General features: G+C 60.6%; 1 protein-coding gene across 3 annotated transcripts in view; it reads left to right on the top strand.

Moving 5' to 3' along the window:
• The window catches only part of SPTBN2 (spectrin beta, non-erythrocytic 2), a 37,459-nt gene extending 18,365 nt beyond the window's left edge, over positions 1 to 19,094 (top strand). For all 3 annotated transcript variants that reach the window (XM_059148594.1, XM_059148602.1, XM_059148589.1), the window contains 26 exons: positions 181 to 483; positions 1,426 to 1,579; positions 1,760 to 2,630; positions 4,570 to 4,707; positions 5,076 to 5,832; positions 6,441 to 6,643; positions 6,994 to 7,084; positions 7,329 to 7,475; positions 9,586 to 9,849; positions 11,018 to 11,242; positions 11,551 to 11,640; positions 11,962 to 12,222; positions 12,307 to 12,437; positions 12,702 to 12,906; positions 13,410 to 13,784; positions 14,477 to 14,721; positions 14,818 to 14,956; positions 15,237 to 15,321; positions 15,575 to 15,771; positions 16,100 to 16,242; positions 16,330 to 16,405; positions 16,497 to 16,547; positions 16,770 to 16,990; positions 17,289 to 17,462; positions 18,003 to 18,045; positions 18,238 to 19,094. In XM_059148594.1, coding sequence (XP_059004577.1) covers positions 181 to 483; positions 1,426 to 1,579; positions 1,760 to 2,630; positions 4,570 to 4,707; positions 5,076 to 5,832; positions 6,441 to 6,643; positions 6,994 to 7,084; positions 7,329 to 7,475; positions 9,586 to 9,849; positions 11,018 to 11,242; positions 11,551 to 11,640; positions 11,962 to 12,222; positions 12,307 to 12,437; positions 12,702 to 12,906; positions 13,410 to 13,784; positions 14,477 to 14,721; positions 14,818 to 14,956; positions 15,237 to 15,321; positions 15,575 to 15,771; positions 16,100 to 16,242; positions 16,330 to 16,405; positions 16,497 to 16,547; positions 16,770 to 16,990; positions 17,289 to 17,462; positions 18,003 to 18,045; positions 18,238 to 18,471 — 5,823 coding nt within the window. In that variant the 3' untranslated portion in view covers positions 18,472 to 19,094. The remainder of the gene's footprint in view (positions 1 to 180; positions 484 to 1,425; positions 1,580 to 1,759; positions 2,631 to 4,569; positions 4,708 to 5,075; positions 5,833 to 6,440; positions 6,644 to 6,993; positions 7,085 to 7,328; positions 7,476 to 9,585; positions 9,850 to 11,017; positions 11,243 to 11,550; positions 11,641 to 11,961; positions 12,223 to 12,306; positions 12,438 to 12,701; positions 12,907 to 13,409; positions 13,785 to 14,476; positions 14,722 to 14,817; positions 14,957 to 15,236; positions 15,322 to 15,574; positions 15,772 to 16,099; positions 16,243 to 16,329; positions 16,406 to 16,496; positions 16,548 to 16,769; positions 16,991 to 17,288; positions 17,463 to 18,002; positions 18,046 to 18,237) is intronic.
• Positions 19,095 to 19,200: the final 106 nt, after the last annotated feature.

Below are 19,200 nucleotides of genomic sequence, written 5' to 3'. Positions count from 1 at the left end.
CCAGGGGCCGGAGGCTGGAACTGGGGAAAGGGAGCCAGGCTGGGACAGGATAGAGAGGAGACGGGCCACCTTGTGGAGTTGGCGTCTCGCGGCGGGAGTGCCCTGGAGGGCAGACCTGGCCGGTGGGCCGAGCTGGGGGCCTGCGCTCCCCCACTTCCCCTTGCCTGCCGTCTGCCCCAGGACAACTTCGGGCTGGAGCTGGCGGCCGTCGAGGCGGCCGTGCGCAAGCACGAGGCCATCGAGACGGACATCGTGGCCTACAGCGGCCGGGTGCAGGCCGTGGACGCCGTGGCCGCGGAGCTGGCGGCCGAGCGCTACCACGACATCAGGCGCATCGCGGCGCGGCAGCACAACGTGGCGCGGCTCTGGGACTTCCTGCGGCAGATGGTGGCGGCCCGGCGGGAGCGGCTCCTGCTCACCCTGGAGCTGCAGAAGGTGTTTCAGGACCTGCTCTACCTCATGGACTGGATGGAGGAGATGAAGGTAACCGACAGCCCAGGGGGCGCGGGGGAGCCTCTCGGGGGAGAAGGTCCCCACACCGGGCCTCGTACGCAGAGCAAATGGGCCCTGCCATCGTGGGGCTCACCTTCTAGTGGAAGGAGGCTGCCGAGGGAACCCCTGGGCCTGTCATGAAACAGAATAGCAGGCAGACCCTCTGGGGACACAGGGCCGCAGGGTGAGGTCCAGGAAGGCCTCTGAGGAACCGCAGACCCACAAGGAGCCGGCGTGGGGAGGTGTGAGCAGGGAGTGTCATAGGCAGAAGAACAGCCCTGGGCCTGCACAGGCGTGCGGCGTTCGTGTCGGAAGGAGGGCCAGGGGCACTGGAAGAACAGGAGGGGCCGTGGATGAGGTAAGGGTGGGAACAGCCAGCCCCGCACCCCCACTTCCCTGGGCCTGCCAGGCCTGCTCAGGCTTTGGGTCTTGTTCAGAGTAGCATGGATCACTGAGGGTGATCAGAAGTTTCTGGAAAGGAGAGACATGATTCTGCCTTCATGTTTTTAAAGGTCACTGTGATCACAATGTGCAGGAGGGCCGTGGACAGCCCACGGGGCAGTTAGGTGCGGTGCGGGGATCTAGGCCAGGGACGGAGAGGACGCTGGGTCTGGAGAGACCCTGGACTTGCTGGGGTGCAGGGGGCTGAGCAGTGACCCGCAGGAGGGTGGTGAGAATTCTGGGGCTAAGAAGATGAGTCAGAACAGAGATTTTGGGAGCAAGATTTAGTAAGAAAGTCGGTCGTTCCATAGGAGGGCAGTTGAGTACAAGGTGACGGGGGTGCCGGCCCAGAGCTGGGGTGCCACTGCCTGTGTGAGTGGGAGCCCACGGACAGGGGCGGCTGTGCTCCTCGAGGTGTGACCCCCGCAGCCACCCAAGGAGGTTGGGTGGGAGGCCCTCGGGTGGGCACCGGCATGCCGCCTGTCCCCGCAGGGCCGGCTGCAGTCTCAGGACCTGGGCAAACACCTGGCCGGAGTGGAGGACCTGCTGCAGCTACATGAGCTGGTGGAAGCCGACATCGCCGTGCAGGCCGAGAGGGTGCGCGCCGTCAGCGCCTCGGCCCTGCGCTTCTGCGACCCAAGCAAAGGTGAACCTGGGGAAGGAGGAAAAGCTGGGACAGGAAGCGTGGGGGCAGATGGGAGGGGCTGGGGCTGGGGAGGGGGCCTCAGGGATGGGGGCGGGGCGGTGGAGATTCATAACCAGGGACTGGTCGGGGCAGCGGGCTGGCTGGGCTACAGCTCTCAACCCTCCACCCCAACCTTTTCAGAGTACAAACCCTGCGACCCCCAGCTGGTGTCGGAGCGGGTGGCCTCCCTGGAGCAGAGCTACGAGGCGCTGTGCGAGTTGGCCGCCACCCGGAGGGCGCGGCTGGAGGAGTCCCGGCGCCTCTGGCGTTTCCTCTGGGAGGCGGGTGAGGCCGAGGCCTGGGTGCGGGAGCAGCAGCACCTCCTGGCCTCGGCAGACACCGGCAGGGACCTGACCGGCGCCCTCCGCCTGCTCAACAAACACACGGCCCTGAGGGGTGAGATGAGCGGCCGCCTGGGGCCCTTGAAGCTGACGCTGGAACAGGGCCGGCAGCTGGTCGCCGAGGGCCACCCCGGCGCCAGCCAGGCCGCCGCCCGCACCGCCGAGCTGCAGGCCCAGTGGGAGCGGCTGGAGGCCCTGGCCGAGGAGCGCGCCCAGCGGCTCGCCCAGGCCGCCAGCCTCTACCAGTTCCAGGCCGACGCGAACGACATGGAGGCCTGGCTGGTGGACGCGCTGCGCCTGGTGTCCAGCCCCGAGCTGGGGCACGACGAGTTCTCCACGCAGGCCCTGGCCCGACAGCACCGGGCCCTGGAGGAGGAGATCCGCAGCCACCGGCCAGCCCTGGATGCCCTGAGGGACCAGGCCGCCGCCCTGCCCCCTGCGCTGAGCCGCACACCGGAGGTGCAGGGCAGGGTGCCCAGCCTGGAGCGGCACTACGAGGAGCTGCAGGCCCAGGCAGGCGAGCGTGCGCGGGCCCTGGAGGCGGGCCTGGCGCTCTACACCATGCTCAGTGAGGCCGGGGCCTGCGGCCTGTGGGTGGAGGAGAAGGAGCAGTGGCTCAATGGGCTGGCCCTGCCCGAGCGCCTGGAGGACCTGGAGGTGGTGCAGCAGAGGTAGGCCCCCCCGCAGACCTCCCCCAGCCCCACCACTGCAGGCCTGGCGAGTGGGGCCGCCCACGTGTGGGCCACCGGCCCTACCATAAACTGCCTGCTCTTGCTACGACCCTTTGAGTCTTTTTTTTTTTTCTTTTTAAGATTTTATTTATTTATTTGAGACCGGGAGCAAGAGAGTGCAAGTAGGGAGAGGGAGAAGCAGGCTCCCCACTAAGCAGGGAGCCCCATGCAGGGCTTGATCCCAGCACTCTGGGATCATGACCTGAGCCGAAGGCAGAGGCTCAACCACTGAACCACCCAGGCACCTCCGACCCTTTGTGTCTTAACAGTGGTCTGGGTTTTGTTTTCTTGAAAAATGTCAGACATACTCAAAGGGAGAAAACCTACCACAAACTCCTACATCACCATCACCAGATTCAGCGATAGTCAGCGTCTTGCTATATTTGATTATTTTTCATTTTAAAAATTAGCAGACCTCCAGGGGTGCCTGGGTGGCTCAGTTGGTTAGGTGGCTGCCTTTAGCTCAGGTCATGATCCTGGAGTCCTGGGATCGAGTCCCACATCGGACTCCCAGTTCCACGGGGAGTCTGCTTCTCCCTCTGACCTTCTCCTCGCTCATGCTCTCTCTCGCTGTCTCTCTCTCTCTCAAATAAATAAATAAAAATAAAATATTTTTTAAAAGATTAGCAGATCTCCAGAATATCATTTCACTTCTGTGTTCCCCACGATGTGTCCTCTAAGAATTAGGAAGAATGTATAATATATAATAAATTATTTTTTAATTGTGGAGACTTAAAATAGTGGAGGCTTTTATGTTATAGACCTTTAGATAGGTACACTGATTCACTTCATCAAGTAGCTGTATTTACAGGATAATACATCTTAAAATCCGTGAGAAAGGAAATTTTTTTTAAAGGTTTTGTTTTATTGTTTATTTAACAGACAGAGATCACAAGTAGGCAGAGAGGCAGGCAGAGAGAGAGAGGAGGAAGCAGGCTCCCTGCTAAGCAGAGAGCCCAGTGTGGGGCTTGATCCCAGGACCCTGGGATCATGAACTGAGCCGAAGGCAGAGGCTTTAACCTACTGAGCCCCAGAAATTTTTCTCTTAGAACCACCCTACTGTTAATTATCACATAGAACAGAATTAGCAATTCCTTGGTATCATCTATTACTCATCCTATAGTCAAATTTCCTGATGGTTTTAAAAATGTATTTAGGATTTTTTTTTTTTAAAGTTTCCAAGATATGCTATGACAGGGATCAGCATACTATAATTCTAGTGGCAAATCCAGCCTGTTGCCTTTTTTTTTTTTTTTTTTTTTTAAAATAAAGCTTTATTGGAACAGAGCCAGGCTCATTCATTTCCATATCATCCCTGGCTGCTTTTGCACTACAACAGCAGAGCTAAATACTCGTGACAGGGACCTTATGGCCCACACAGCCTGGAATATTTGCTCTCTGGCCCTTTATAGAAACCGTTTGCAGGCTGTGAGAGTATCACAGAAGTTGGGCTTCACACCCTTATCACTCAAACAAATATTTTTGGTTATCAATTCATTCTTTAACACCTGGTAGTAGGATGCGACCCAACTAGGCGGCTAAGGGGTCAGTCCCAGGAGGAATAGGGAGGATCTAATAAAGAACGAGGCACTGGGCCAGGCCTTACGTTGGTTCGTGCGCCTGTTTCCGATATTTAACTACCATCATCTACTTGAGTCGCTCTAGAGATGACTGCTCTTCTACTTGTCTGGGGGGACTTGGGGCTCCCCACCTGACCCACAGATACTGCAAACCTCATAGGTTCAGATGTGCAGATGTCCTATAAATCAGCCACACGTTGACAGAGAGGCATTTTCCTGGGCATCTAGGGGCGGTGGGCTGGTGCACCACCACGTCCATAACCCATGGCCACCTCTTGTACCGTCTTTCTCCTGCTCAGGTTCGAGACCCTGGAGCCCGAGATGAACGCCCTCGCAGCCCGGATTACTGCCGTGAACGACATCGCGGAGCAGCTGCTGAAGGCCAAGCCACCGGGCAAGGACAGCATTGTCACTACCCAGAAGCAGCTCAACCACAGGTGGGCTTGGGGAGGGGAGCCCAGAAAGGGGGCAGCAGATGGGGATGGCAGCCGCAGGGGAGTCCTGGAGGGCGTGGTACGGAGACTGAAAACGAGGCAGGAAGGCTCTCTGGTGTACCTTGCAGGGCAGAGGCGGGAAATGAGGGGAGGAGTGCAGGGGGTGAAGGTAGTCCAAGCGGGCTTGAGGCTGGACAGGGAGCAATCAGGGGTTCGGGGGAGGAGGAGCCAGGAGCGGCCTCTTTAACACAGCAGAGCAGGTGGTAGAATATCCCAAAGCAGAGGGAGGCAGGGAAGAAGCTTCCAGATAGACCCGGGCAGCGCAGGGCAGCTGAGTGACTCCAATCACCAGACCCTCCCTCGACCCTCAGGTGGCAGCAGTTCCGGACCCTGGCCGACGGCAAGAAGGCAGCTCTGACGTCAGCCCTGAGCATCCAGAACTACCACCTGGAGTGCACGGAGACCCAGGCCTGGATGAGAGAAAAGACCAAGGTCATCGAGTCCACCCAGGGCCTGGGCAATGACCTGGCCGGGGTGCTGGCCCTGCAGCGGAAGCTGGCCGGCACCGAGCGGGACCTGGAGGCCATCGCCGCACGGGTGGGCGAACTGGCCCGAGAGGCCGATGCCCTGGCCGCCGGCCACCCCACCCAAGCCCCTGCCATCCACGCCCGGCTTGGAGAGGTCCAAGCCGGCTGGGAAGACCTGAGGGCCACCATGCGGCGCCGAGAAGAGTCACTGGGCGAGGCGCGGCGGCTGCAGGACTTCCTACGCAGCTTGGATGACTTCCAGGCGTGGCTCGGTCGCACACAGACCTCCGTGGCCTCGGAAGAAGGGCCAGCCACCCTGCCGGAGGCAGAGGCCCTCCTGGCCCAACACGCCGGCCTGCGGGGAGAGGTGGAGCGGGCCCGCGGCGAGTACAGCCGACTCCGGGCCCTGGGAGAGGAGGTGACCAGGGACCAGGCTGACCCACAGTGCCTCTTCCTGCGGCAGCGCCTGGAAGCCCTGGGCACCGGCTGGGAGGAGCTGGGCCGCATGTGGGAGAGCCGGCAAGGCCGCCTGGCCCAGGCCCATGGCTTCCAAGGCTTTCTGCGGGACGCGCGCCAGGCCGAGGGTGTGCTCAGCAGCCAGGTGAGAGCCCAGGGACACAGAGACTCCCCACCCCCCTCCAAAGAAGGGACTAGGGACCGGGAAGTGTGGACGAGAGAGGTGGATGGGGAGGAAATGGCAGCAGGCGGAAAAACTGAGAAACCAGGACAGACAGGGAGACCGTGCAGGGAAATATGGATGTAGGAAAAAAAAAAAAATAGATGTAGGTGCCCAACTGGCTTAGTCAGTAGGACGTGTGACTCTTGATCTCAGGATCATGGGTTCAAAGCCCACTCTGGGTGTAGAGCTTACTTTAAAAAAAAAAAAAAAAAAGATGTAAATATAATTTGCCAAAACTGACTTGAGAAGAAATAGAAAACCTGACTTGTGCAGCTGCTGAATCAAATCAGTGGCTAAAAATAATTTGAAACAGGATTTGGGCTGCTAAGTTCCTCTGGCCCAGCTCCGCTGTTACTTTGCAAGCCCGTGGGGTAACGGGGCGCCCCCCCCACACATGGTCTTCGAGCCAGACCACCCACCCTCCCCTCCCCCGCTGGCCGCCACATCCGATGTGTCCTCGTGGTAGGGCCCTTCCGAAAGGTCGACGAGTACTTTTGAGAAGTGAGCTGCATCCCTGTCCTCCTGCACAGGACTATGTTTTGTCCCACACGGAGATGCCGGGGACGCTCCAAGCTGCGGATGCCGCCATTAAAAAACTGGAGGATTTCATGAGCACCATGGATGCCAACGGAGAACGGATCCGCGGGCTGCTGGAGTCTGGGCGCCAGCTCGTGTCTGGGGGCAATATCCACGCCGAGAAGATCCAGGAGAAAGCCGACTCCATCGAGAGGAGGTATGGTGATGGGGAAGCAAGCGAGAGCAGCCCGGCCTGTTCCGCTGATGGAGACGCTGCAGAACGCAGCATGGACAGACGGATGGTGGTGGGGGCTGACAAAAAGCAGAGGAGGAAGAAGTTAGTGGCCAGAGAGGGATGAGGCCATGAGCTGGGAAGGTCTGCCTACCCCCCACCAGGGGAGGCGACGTCCGCTGGCCTAGCTGGACGCCGGACATCAGTAATCCCGGGTTAGTGCTCCTGGAAGGCATCGAGCCCGTAGCAGGAGGACTGCAGGCTTCTAGGTTAATTAGAGGGTCATAACCCTTTGACAGCAAGTTCGAGGGCTTCACAAGGGCCTGTCATTACAGACACAAGAAAAATCAAGAAGCAGTGCAGCAGCTTCTGGGCCGTCTTCGGGACAACCGAGAGCAGCAGCATTTCCTGCAAGACTGTCAGGAGGTAAGGCTCCCTATTCCCCCATGTCCCCTCCCGCATTTCCCAGCCATCCGTTTGCTGACGTGCCCTGGCTTGCTAAGCCTAGAGTAAGACCACTGCAGTGGCTCCTGAGTAAGAGCGTGGACCCCCTCTTGGCCTGGCGTCTCCCCGCAGCCAGCTCTTCTCCTAGCTCACCTCACCCCCTTGTGACTCTGCGCATCTGAAATGTACTCTGCCCTTCTCCACCCCCGCTTGGTGCTTGGTGCAGCTGAAGCTCTGGATTGACGAGAAGATGCTGACAGCCCAGGATGTGTCCTACGACGAGGCCCGCAACCTGCACACCAAGTGGCAGAAGCACCAGGCGTTCATGGCCGAGCTGGCCGCCAACAAAGACTGGTTGGACAAAGTGGATAAGGTGAGTGGGGTGACAGCAGCAGCAAGAAGAGAGCCCCGGGGCCGCCTCAGGACGGGATCCTGGCTTCGGGCTGGGGTGCTTTCAGGGTCAGTGGCCATGGGGTCTCTGGTGCCAGTCCTCCAAGATGGAAACTTAAGTTCTGGGGAACGAAAGTCTTAGGTCTCTGAGACAGTGACTCCAGAACTTTGGAAAAGTGCAAATCAGTAGGGAGCCAAACTGCAGCTTTGCATCAACGTGGTAACTATCCCTGGGTCGGGACCACGATGACGGTGACCCTCTTCAGCAGAGGTCAGCAAACTTCTACCAAGGGCCAGGTGGTAAATATTTTTGGCTTTGCGGGCCACACGGTTTCTGCTGTGACTACTCAACTCTCCGTAAAAGCAGCCATTGAGAATACATAAGGATTGAGCGTAGCTGTGTTCCAATAAAACTTTATTTATAAAAACAGGTGGGGGCCGCATTTGGCCCGCAGAGCCCAGTTCACCAACCCCTGCTTATGAGTCTTATTGTTCCTGGTGCTTAGTCTCCAAACCCACCACTTCCTCTAGAGCCGAGCATAGGTAAAACTTTATTTCAGCTCAGCAAGTATGCCTGGGCAGGTGACCTTGTGTGTGCTCAGCACCCTGCAAGGTATGTGAAAAGACACTCTCCTTCCCTCAAGGGCAGGGCTGGGGAGAGGAGGAGACCAGTGTATGTCTGGTGTTTCCGTTTGTTCAGCAAATATTTACTTGGCGCTACTATATGCGAAGCATTGTACAGGGCCCCAAGAGCCAGAGTGAAGGAGATTCTGCTGCCGGCTGCACCGTTGAGAAATGATGCTACCGCCAGGATTTGAGACAGATCCGCAAACACCAAAGTTACATCCAAAGCAGAATATGACAGATGCAGTTAAGAGAGGGCCTGATAAAGCCTGGTTCCTCTGCGTGTGCCCATAAAGCTCTGTGCCCATAAAACTCTGCTTACAAGCAGAGAGGAGGTAGAGGAATCCTAAGGGCCTGGAGCCTCTAGGGCAGTCCCTGAAGTTTGAGTAGAATTTGGACAAGCAGAGATATTTGAGGAATGATGTTTTTAGACAGAGAAAACAGCACAAACAGGAAACGTGGGGTGCCTGTACGGGAACAAGGGGCTAAATCAGTCTGGCAGGAGCACAGAATGGGGAAAGGGGCCCCACGGAAGAAAAGGTGGGAAAAACCTGCTCAGCCAGGTCACTAAGGGCCTTGACCATACAGAAGGACTGTGCGTCAATGTGTGGACTGTGCCGAAGGCTCACGGAGTTGCCCGAGCAGTGCTAAACACTAGCTTTTCATCCTGGCAGCCAGGCATAAGACAGCCTCAAGGCAGCACCTTGGTTTGTGTTCTAGAAGCGGACCCCGAAACGAGACTTCCGGTGCGGGCCACTTATATGGGAGATGAGCACAGAAAACACCAGTAAGGGAGTGGGGAGCTGGGATAGAAGAGGAAAGGCGTTCAATAACGGGTCCTCTGCCACGTCAGTCACCCCAGGGGGCAGCTGGCACTCGGTCCTAAGGAGGCACCTTGGGAGACAGTGTAGAACACGCATTGGTGTTATCCCAACCAAGGCACAAGGATGCTAAGTGTTTGCCCGCCAGCTCCTGGGCTGCTTCTCGGACACTTCCGGTCTGCCTTGCACACAGGTCAAGAGACCATGCTTCCCCCACCTCCCCAGCAACCAAGGTCCTCCAGCAGAAAGGCTGGGAGAGGGGAGAGCGGGTACATAACTCAGGTGAGAGGTGACTCGCTGAGAAACGGGAGAGGACGGCGGGTACACAAGACCACATGTGCACAGCCCCAGAAGCCATAAGCACGAGGGAGCCCAACAAAGGAAAGGTCTCTGTGGCTTCTTCGTTGATACGAGGTTTGAGCTGGCCCTTGAACAAGTAGGGTGTAATCAGCAGTGGGAGGCGTGGTTTAGGAGCGGTTTGAAACCTTTGAGACGAGTGTGTTGCAGAGAATACCCAAGAACTTGCACTTGTGGCCTACGCCTCAGGTTCCTACTGCCCTTTAGCTCCCTGGGCCGCTACTGACCCACAAGGTTCAGTGGCATCTAATTCTGACACTGACCCCGTCTGTGTCCCTCCCAACCCCCCAGGAAGGGCGGGAGCTGACCCTCGAGAAGCCAGAGCTGAAAGCTTTGGTGTCCGAGAAGCTGGACGACCTGCACAAGCGCTGGGACAGGCTGGAGAGCACCACCCAGGCCAAAGCCCGCAGCCTCTTCGATGCCAACCGAGCCGAGCTGTTTGCCCAGAGCTGCTCCGCCCTGGAGAGCTGGCTGGAGAGTCTGCAGGCCCAGCTGCACTCTGACGACTACGGCAAGGACCTCACCAGCGTCAACATTCTGCTCAAAAAGCAGCAGGTGCTCTGCAGGCCCGTGGTCGCGATGGGGACGGTGAACTGCGGCAGAAAGGAGGAGGGGTCTGTGGCTCCTGAGACTTGGCAGGTCATTCTAAGGCGTCACAGACAGCATCTTTCCTGGTATTCCTCAAAGCGAGGTCCATGGGCCACTATATCAGAATCTCGAGGAATGCATATCAGTCGGGTCAAAGTCAGGAGACAGATCCCACACTCTAACTTGAACAAGGAAACTTTAAGAAAAAGAAGTATCAATTAGTAAAAGGTGCCTAACTACCAAAAAGGGTAAAGAGAATTCAAAAGTAGGGATCAGAAAACTATAAGGAGACAGACAGTAACAGTTTGGCTCCTTTAGGTCATACGGTGTCCATCACAAGAACTCTATTCTTGTAGTGTAAAAGCTGCCATAGGCAAAATGGAAAATTATATGTGTAATGGGTAGGGCTCTGTGCCAATAAAACTTTATTTGCAAAAACAGGCAGGGGGCAGGACTTGCTGGTCCCTGCAATAAAGAGTACAGGAGTAGCAGCTACTACCTCCAGGGCTGGGGAGGGGTACCCAAGGAGGAACAAGGTGCCCCCCACCCGCCACCACCCCAAGGTGGCGTTTCAGACCGTGGAGAGGGCCGAGGCCCACTGGGTGTTGTAGAACTTTGCCAGGGTATCATGGGACCAAGCAGGTCTAAAGCTGGCAGGCCAAGACGGGCCACCAGGAAGCTGCTGATGGGATGCCACCAAACTTGCTGGAGGGCGGGAGCCCCTGGATTTCTTGCACAGGATGGGCTAGTTTTGCCCAGGAGCAAGAAGAAAGGCAACAGTGGAACCCGAGCTAGCAGCCGCCCCTCCTGCGCCTTGTAGTGTCCCTCTAGCGCCCCCTACTCACAAGGCCTAGCATTGCACCAACACTGGCAAGTGTTGACAGGGTTCCCTTGCGAGGTCTCAAAACAGGGTAAGATGTACCTGGCACGGAGGTGAATTTGGGTCCGAGAAGCAATAAACGGGAGGTGGCCCAGTTATCACACAGCCCTGGACTCGTGTGTTATGGGTTGAGCTCCACCGAGTGAGGCCATGCGGGGATGCTCTCTCTGGGGTGAACCCTGGGGATGAGAAATCTCCGTTGACTGCATAAGCTGTGCACACACTGACCACGGCTCCTTCCTCCCCGGGTCGCAGATGCTGGAACGGGAGATGGCGGTGCGAGAGAAGGAGGTGGAGGCCATCCAGGCCCAGGCAACAGCGCTGGCCCAGGAGGACCAGGGCGCAGGGGAGGTGGAGAGGACCTCGAGGGCCGTGGAGGAGAAGTTCCGGGCCCTGTGCCAGCCCATGAAGGAGCGCTGCCAGCGCCTGCAGGCCTCTCGCGAGCAGCACCAGTTCCACCGGGACGTGGAGGATGAGATCGTGAGTCGCTAGGGCTGCGATGGGGTCGCGTCGTCGTCCTGGCGAGTTGCGCCCTGCCAGTCGCTTTCTAGTCTCCTTCCTGGATGCTGGGGCAATGCCAGCAGCGCTGTTCTCTGTAACGTCTGGCGCTGAACAGAGACCCTCGAGGGACTCTTGGGGATGCCCTTCCTGCCCGACTCCGAGATGGCTGTTCCCAGCACACACTTACCGAGAGACCTAGAGAAACCTCCCTGCTGGTCTCCCCACCGTCCAATCCCTCCTCCTGCTTTGCCCTCAGGACCTCCACTGACCCCCTCTTTCTCCTGCAGTTGTGGGTGACAGAGCGGCTGCCCATGGCTAGCTCCATGGAGCACGGCAAGGACCTGCCCAGTGTCCAGCTCCTCATGAAGAAAAACCAGGTGAGGCCAAGTCTAAGGGCAAAAGAAAAGGTCCCAGGAGCCTCCCAGACCCGGAAGTTTGTGTTTTCTTTAAAAACCCTGGGGTTTCTCTGGCTCGCCTCAAGGCTGTGTGGGATCGCGCACCGCAGGGGTGGGCCTTCCCTCACCGCGGGAGGGGGGTTCCCTCCAGCACAGACCAGGTGGATTGAAAGGGAGCGAGTGAGAGTGAGGAGGGAGAACAAGACGTGGGAGTGCGGGGCTGGCTGCGGAGCAGGGCTGAGGGGGAACGGGAGGAGGAGGAGGGGACCCTGTCAGAGTGACCTCTTCTGCCACTGGGGACAGACCCTGCAGAAGGAGATACAGGGCCACGAGCCGCGGATCGCGGACCTCACGGAGCGGCAGCGTGCCCTGGGCACCGCGGCGGCAGGCCCCGAGCTGGCCGAGCTGCAGGAGATGTGGAGACGCCTGGGCCGCGAGCTGGAGCTCCGAGGAAAGCGACTGGAGGACGCCCTGTGGGCCCAGCAGTTCTACCGCGACGCCGCCGAGGCGGAGGCCTGGATGGGTGAGCAGGAGCTGCACATGATGGGCCAGGAGAAGGCCAAGGTGAGAGGCCGGGCAGAGCCAGGCTGCGGGGCTGCCGCTCTCTCCCCGCAGAGGCCGCTCCCTGACGCCCGCTGTCATCCCCAGGACGAGCTCAGCGCCCAGGCGGCGGTGAAGAAGCATCAGGGGCTGGAGCAAGCCCTGGCCGACTACGCTCAGACCGTCCGCCAGCTGGCCGCCAGCAGCCAGGACATGATCGACCACAACCACCCCGAGAGGTAAGCCCAGCCCGCAACCAAGGGAGAACCACCCTGAGGACAGGATGGGGGTAGGGGGAAGACACTGGGACGGGGCCGGTTCTGGGGCAGTGCGGGGACTGGGGAGCGTCCGGGACTGCACGTGTGCAGACCTGTGTAGAGAGCTGGAGGAGCAGAGACCTGGCAGGCAGTTGGGGGGGCGCCGAGGGGACAGGACTCTACGGAACAGAAGGGGGATCAGAGCCTGGCATCCTAAGCCCCGCAGTGCCTGTCCTGCCCCCGCAGCACACGGATATCGATCCGCCAAGCCCAGGTGGACAAGCTGTACGCCAGCCTCAAGGAGCTGGCCGGAGAGCGGCGGGAGCGGCTGCAGGAGCATCTGCGGCTTTGCCAGCTCCGCCGGGAGCTGGACGACCTGGAGCAGTGGGTCCAGGAGCGCGAGGTGGTGGCGGCCTCCCATGAGCTGGGCCAGGACTACGAGCACGTGACTGTGAGTGCGGGGTGGACACCGGCCGCAGAGCCGCCCCAGGGAGGGCCGGGGACAGAGGGCAGGAGACTGGGCTGAGGGGAGCCATCCTTGGGTATCCGAAGAATCGTGCAGAATGGAGTCATGGGGCTGCATGTAGACGGGCCAAAAAGGAAATTTCCAATCCTTCTTTCCCAACAGAACTCACCAGCATAGGGGCCTTGAGGTTCCTCTGCAGAGTTTGGGGGCTTGAACCCTCATGAGTGCAGATATATGGACCATAATTAGGGTATCCTTGTCTGAAGGCCAAATGTCCCTGGCACCCCCCAACCCCCGTGCTTTTGCTAGGGCCTGGGGGCATCAGTCACATCAGGGGTAAATGGAAACCAGTTGCCCCTGGAAGAAACCTGTTTTGCCCCATGGGGCCCAGGGAGAGAAGTGGGCTCTGGGTTTGGGGGGGAGAAGACTCACGGGTCAGGCAGGGACTGTGTCCGCCAGCGTGACGGCGCTGTCCATGTCTCCTCCAGATGCTCCGGGACAAATTCCGAGAGTTTTCCCGGGACACGAGCACCATCGGTCAGGAGCGCGTGGACAGTGCCAATGCTCTGGCCAATGGGCTCATCGCCGGGGGTCACGCCGCCCGGGCCACCGTGGCCGAGTGGAAGGACAGTCTCAATGAGGCCTGGGCTGACCTGCTCGAGCTGCTGGACACACGGGGTCAGGTGCTGGCCGCAGCCCACGAGCTGCAGCGCTTCCTGCACGGGGCCCGCCAGGCCCTGGTGCGGGTCCAGCACAAGCAGCAGCAGCTTCCTGATGGCACGGGCCGTGACCTCAACGCGGCTGAGGCCCTGCAGCGCCGACACTGTGCCTTCGAGCACGACATCCAGGCCCTCAGCACCCAGGTCTGCGCCCCGTGCGGCGAGATGGGGGCTGGCTTGGGGAAGACTTGGTGGGAAAAGGTGGGGCGGGGGGGGGGGGTTGCGGAAACGCAGGGAGGGTGGCATTCTCTGGAGCGACATTTAGGGATGAGGTTAGACCAGTTCCAGGAAAACATCTCTGGCCAGGGCATGTCAAGCCACGCCGTCCACAGCCTTCTTGAGGACCCGTGACATTTTCAGATGGTCCCAATGACTAGGTTCTTCATATTGCACTGAAATCCGCCTGTGGGTCCCGCCCTGCTTAGTGCTCTAGACCTCCGCCTAATAAGCATGGGTTCTCCCTCCAAGTGTTTAAACCCAATCAGCCACTATCCGTGTCCCTTCTTGGCTGGAAATCTCATTCTAGCAATCTTTGAGGTCCCGCATGTCCCGGAGAGGCCTCTGAAAGCTCAGGAGGCCAGTGGTCCCATAAAGCCCTGCTCCCCCGTACCTGCAAGCCCCCTCCTGAGACCCAGCAGGGTGGGGTGTGACAAGGTTTATGCTGGGCACCAGCCTTCGTTCTTCCCAGACCCCATCCCTTTGCGCTGCCTCCTGCTTCTCTGGCTGATAAAATGGACAGGAGGGCGAGAACGGAGACCCGAGACCAGGACTGGGAGGCCCCAGCTCCTCGGAATCCTCCCCGCCGGCTCTCCCTCACTCTGAGTGGGGCCCCGCAGGTCCAGCAGGTGCAGGACGATGGCCTCCGGCTCCAGAAGGCCTACGCTGGAGACAAAGCCGAGGAGATCGGCCGTCACATGCAGGCTGTGGCCGAGGCCTGGACCCAGCTGCAGGGAAGCTCTGCTGCCCGCCGCCAGCTGCTGCTGGACACCACGGACAAGTTCCGCTTCCTCAAGGCTGTCCGGGAGCTGATGCTGTGGATGGACGGCGTGAACCTGCAGATGGACGCCCAGGAGCGGCCCCGGTGAGGCCCCCCCCAGTGCTCTGCGGCCTCCACGGGGTGTGGACGGGCGGCCGGGAGAGGATTGTGGGCCCAGCAGTAACGTCTCTGTGCCCCCAGGGATGTGTCCTCCGCAGACCTGGTCATCAAGAACCATCAGGGCATCAAGGCAGAGATAGAGGCCAGGGCCGACCGCTTCTCCTCATGCATCGACATGGGCCAGGGGCTGCTTGCCAGGAGCCACTACGCAGCCGAGGAGGTGGGTGATGTGTGCGCGCCGCCGGGTCATCCTCTCTGGGGGAGGCCCGAGTGCCGATGTCTGAGTCTCCCTCCTTCCTCTCATTCTTCCTTCGTAGAAACCTCTCTCACGTCAGTGCTGTTCAGGGATTTCCCCATTCCAACTGTAGCCCCCCCCAACCCCCCGAACCGTCTGCCTCCTGACATCAGAATTCACTGGTTCCCTGTGTGAGTCCTCCAGGGATCCTGGCAAGGTCGCGCTGGGGGCTAACTCACGTCTCTGGCCGCCCCCCTCCCCCCAGATTTCAGAGAAGCTGTCCCAGCTGCAGGCACGGCGCCAGGAGACCGCAGACAAGTGGCAGGAGAAGATGGACTGGCTCCAGCTTGGTGAGCTGCCGTGGGGGCCAGGGCTCAGGAAAAGGGTAGGTAGATAAGACCAAGCAGACCAGAGTAGGTAAGACCAAGAGGCCTGGGCATGGAACTCAAGGTGCCCACTCTTGGCACTACCCGGCTCACACCATGCTCCTGTTCTGGAGTACTGGCTTCCTCCGGGTCTCTGTTCTCGAAGGGCTGCGGCTGCAGTGCCCTGCTGGTGCTCTGACCTGCCCTCTCCCTGTGACCCACCCCCCAACCCCTGCAGTTTTGGAGGTGCTCGTGTTTGGGAGAGACGCGGGTATGGCGGAGGCCTGGCTGTGCAGCCAAGAGCCGCTGGTGCGCAGCGCTGAGCTGGGCTGCTCCGTCGACGAGGTTGAAAGCCTCATCAAGCGGCATGAGGCCTTCCAGAAGTCAGCGGTGGCCTGGGAGGAGCGTTTCAGCGCGCTGGAGAAGCTCACAGCGGTGAGGGCTGTGGGACCCCAGGGCTGCCCGCCCCTTCCACTGCCCCAGGCCCCTGCTGTCCCCTCTGCGCCAGCCTCTCCCAAATGGGAGCCAACCGTGCCGCTTGTCAGCACAGCTGGAGCCATCAGTCCACCCCGACCCCACCCCGGCCAGGGCGACGCGAGAGACACCATCTGCCCCGCTGTTTCCAATCCGCACCTTCTTCTGGAATTCTGTTGCCAATCCTTTCTGTTTCATCAGGCTTGAGCTGAGGCATGTCAGCTTTCCCCCAGGCCCTGGTCCTCTTAAGGGAGACCTTCTATGCTCTGATCCCAGAATGTTTTGACAGCTGGAAGAGCAGGAGAAGGAGCGGAAAAGAAAGAGGGACGAGGAGGAACGGAGGAAACAGCCCCCTGCTCCAGAGCCCACAGCCGGGCGGCCTGCCGGGGACCTGGTGGACAGCCAGACAGCTCCCGGCACCGCCTGGGACGGGTGAGAGCTGGGACACTCGGGGGAGAGAGGAGGCAGAGTCTGAGCTGCCCCCGGCTTCACGGTCTGTGTCACCTCCTGCTGTTCCAGAACCCACCCCCGGCTCCCGGCGTCCACCCAGCAGGCCAGCGTCAACGGAGTCTGCGCAGACGCAGAGACCCCACAGGTGAGCCCCGCTGCCCTGTGCACCCCCATCAGGACCTGAGCACACCACCCCCTCCCCGGGCTGGTCTTCTGACCGCTTCTTGTCCTTGTAGCCCCTGTCGGAGCAGCAGAGACTGGAGCAGGGCACCTTCGTAGAAGGACCTGTGAGTTTCTCCCGGAGGTTTGGGTGTGAACCACCGGGAGATGGAGGGGCGCACGGGGGCGTGAGCCAGGCGGCGGTGACGCTGGGTACGGGAGAGGCCGGCGGCCCAAGGGACACGCGGGGGCCGGGCAGGCCAGCTCCTGGAGGTGAAGCTTCATGACCTTCAGGCGAGCTATTTCCCATCTCCTCCTATGAGGCCGACCGTCTTCCGTTTTCCCCACAGGGGTCTGGCCCTGGGGACGAGGCCAATGGGCCCGGGGGAGACCAGCAGAGCCGCATGCGGGGCCCGGCCCCTCCCGCCATGCCCCAGAGCAGGTCGTCTGAGTCAGCCCGGGTTGCCACGCTGCCGCCCCGAGGCCCCGAGCTCTCTGCGCAGGAACAGATGGAGGGGATGCTGTGTCGCAAGCAGGAGATGGAGGCCTTTGGCAAGAAGGCTGCCAACAGGTACTGGGCCCGGCCACCCAGCACTGGTGGCCTCTCCCGTTCCCGCCTTCTGAAGAGGCAAACCCGCAAACCCTTCCTCCATAGACGGGTAAGGGGTGCTCTGGAGGAGGAGGGGCCTCAGGGACCGGGAGAGGACCCAGGAGGAGAGCGGGGCCTCAGGTGAGGGTCCGGAGCGGGGAAAGACAAGGAGCCCACCGACGGGTGGCACTGGCAGTCCTCGGACACCCGAGCTCGTCCCAGGGGTCTAGGCCCCGCAGACACCGGCCACCTGCCTCACCTGCACCACGGTCCCTCCAAGGTCATGGCAAAACGTGTACTGCGTCCTCCGGCGTGGGAGCCTCGGCTTTTATAAGGACGCAAAGGCAGCCAGCGCGGGAGTGCCGTACCACGGAGAGGTGCCTGTCAGCCTGGCCAGGGCCCAGGGCAGCGTCGCCTTTGATTATCGGAAGCGCAAACACGTCTTCAAGCTGGGGTAGGAGTGCGAGCTGCCCTCGGGGTGGGAGGGCGGCAGGGGGTGATGCAAAGGGAAGCCACGAGCTTGTAGCGGAGGCAGAGTCACAGGGCTGGGGGTTTGGGGCCAGCGATGGAAATCAGGGAAAGGTGGGGGGTCCTGGTTCTAATCCACACTAAGGGGGCACAGGAGCCCCAAGACGACGATGGCAAGCCAAAATGCGATTCTGGGTGGGAACTCGGAAGGCGGGGGGCCGGTGCTGCCCAGCTGCCGGGGACCTCCCAGGGCCTGCCCCTGCCCGCCAGCAAGCGGCCGGAGCAAGAGGCATGGCCTGGGGTGCAAGTGAGCTCACCAGGCTCCCCGGCAGCCGGGCTGGAAGGGTGCGCTTCTGCGCGGTCCTGGGAATCGGAAGAATGTGCAGAGCGTGTCTGGTCCGGCGCTGAAGGCCGCGGCCGCCTGTTCCCCAGCCTGCTCTCGGCCTGACGCCCGAGCTCTCCCCTGCTCTCAGGTAGCCCTCCCACATTCTCAGCTCTGCCCTGACGTTTCTCTTTCTCCCAACAGCTTACAGGATGGAAAAGAGTATTTATTCCAGGCCAAGGATGAGGTGAGCTGGCCCCTTCTCCTCCCACGCTCCCACCTTCCCGTGCCCTCCTCAGAACATTCCAGCTGCGGATTCCCCTTTCTTCCCTGCCCTCCCTTTTTGTCTGCCCACTCCTCGGAGGCCCGCCTGCCGTCCGCCGGCCCCACCCCGCAGCGGCCTCGTGGCTGAGCCCCGGCCCCTCTGTGCCCCGTGCAGGCCGAGATGAGCTCGTGGCTGCGGGTGGTGAATGCCGCCATCGCCACCGCGTCCTCTGCCTCCGGAGAGCCTGAGGAGCCAGCGCTGCCCAGCGCCGCCCGGGGCATGACCCGGGCCATGACCATGCCCCCGGTGTCACCGGTCGGGGCGGAGGGGCCTGTCGTACTTCGCAGCAAGGACGGCAGAGAACGAGAGAGAGAAAAACGCTTCAGCTTCTTCAAGAAGAACAAGTAGTGGGGGGCGAGACTCCCAGGCCGGCTTCTTCCCTCGATTCAGGAAACTGCCAGGGACTGCCAACAGGGAGCACCCTCTTGTCAGGACAACTGCCTGCTGCTAGGGTCTATTGCCAAGGTCAGCCCATCACCAGGAACTGTCTCGGAGGACAAGTCAGTGTTCCCCAGGGCAACGCTCCTCTCCTGCTATTTAATTCCAGACTGGTGGTGGGACCCAGGCGACCCCCAATTCCACTCCCGCCTCCCGAGTTCTTCCCTCTCCCCCCAGCCCTGTGCCCCAACCCCGAGCCGGGTGCGGACCGCGCTGCACCCTCAGCGTAGGCCACGTGGGAACGGCTGCCCCTGCCTCAGGTCACTCCCCCACCGCAGAGAGGGCACTTCCCTCAGTCCTTTGCCCCTGGGGACCAGCCAGGAACCTGTCAGAGCTGAAGCAGGACCTGGGGGCGAGGTTGCCAGATGGCCGAGTCAGAGCCCCCGAAGCTCCCCCTTCCCGCCTTGACTCCTCCTCTGACTCGAGCGGCCACTCCATCTCCGGCGACGCTCCGTGGCTTCCCGGTGTGAGTTGTTCGGGGCAGCCACAGCCTGGAGCCTGGCCAAGGAGGTGATTAAACAGCTCAGCTTCTCTCACTGCTTCCGGGTGTCTTTGCTTTCCCGACCACAAGCCTCCCTGCCTGTGTCCACATTCTTGCCTTTGGCTCTGGTCTCCTGTATGTCAGGTTTCCACTCTGCC

This window comes from Mustela lutreola, chromosome 1, assembly GCF_030435805.1.
Source record: "Mustela lutreola isolate mMusLut2 chromosome 1, mMusLut2.pri, whole genome shotgun sequence".
NCBI lineage: Eukaryota > Metazoa > Chordata > Mammalia > Carnivora > Mustelidae > Mustela > Mustela lutreola.
Note: the sequence above shows the minus strand (reverse complement) of the source record. Positions and strands in the feature narration are given on the sequence as shown.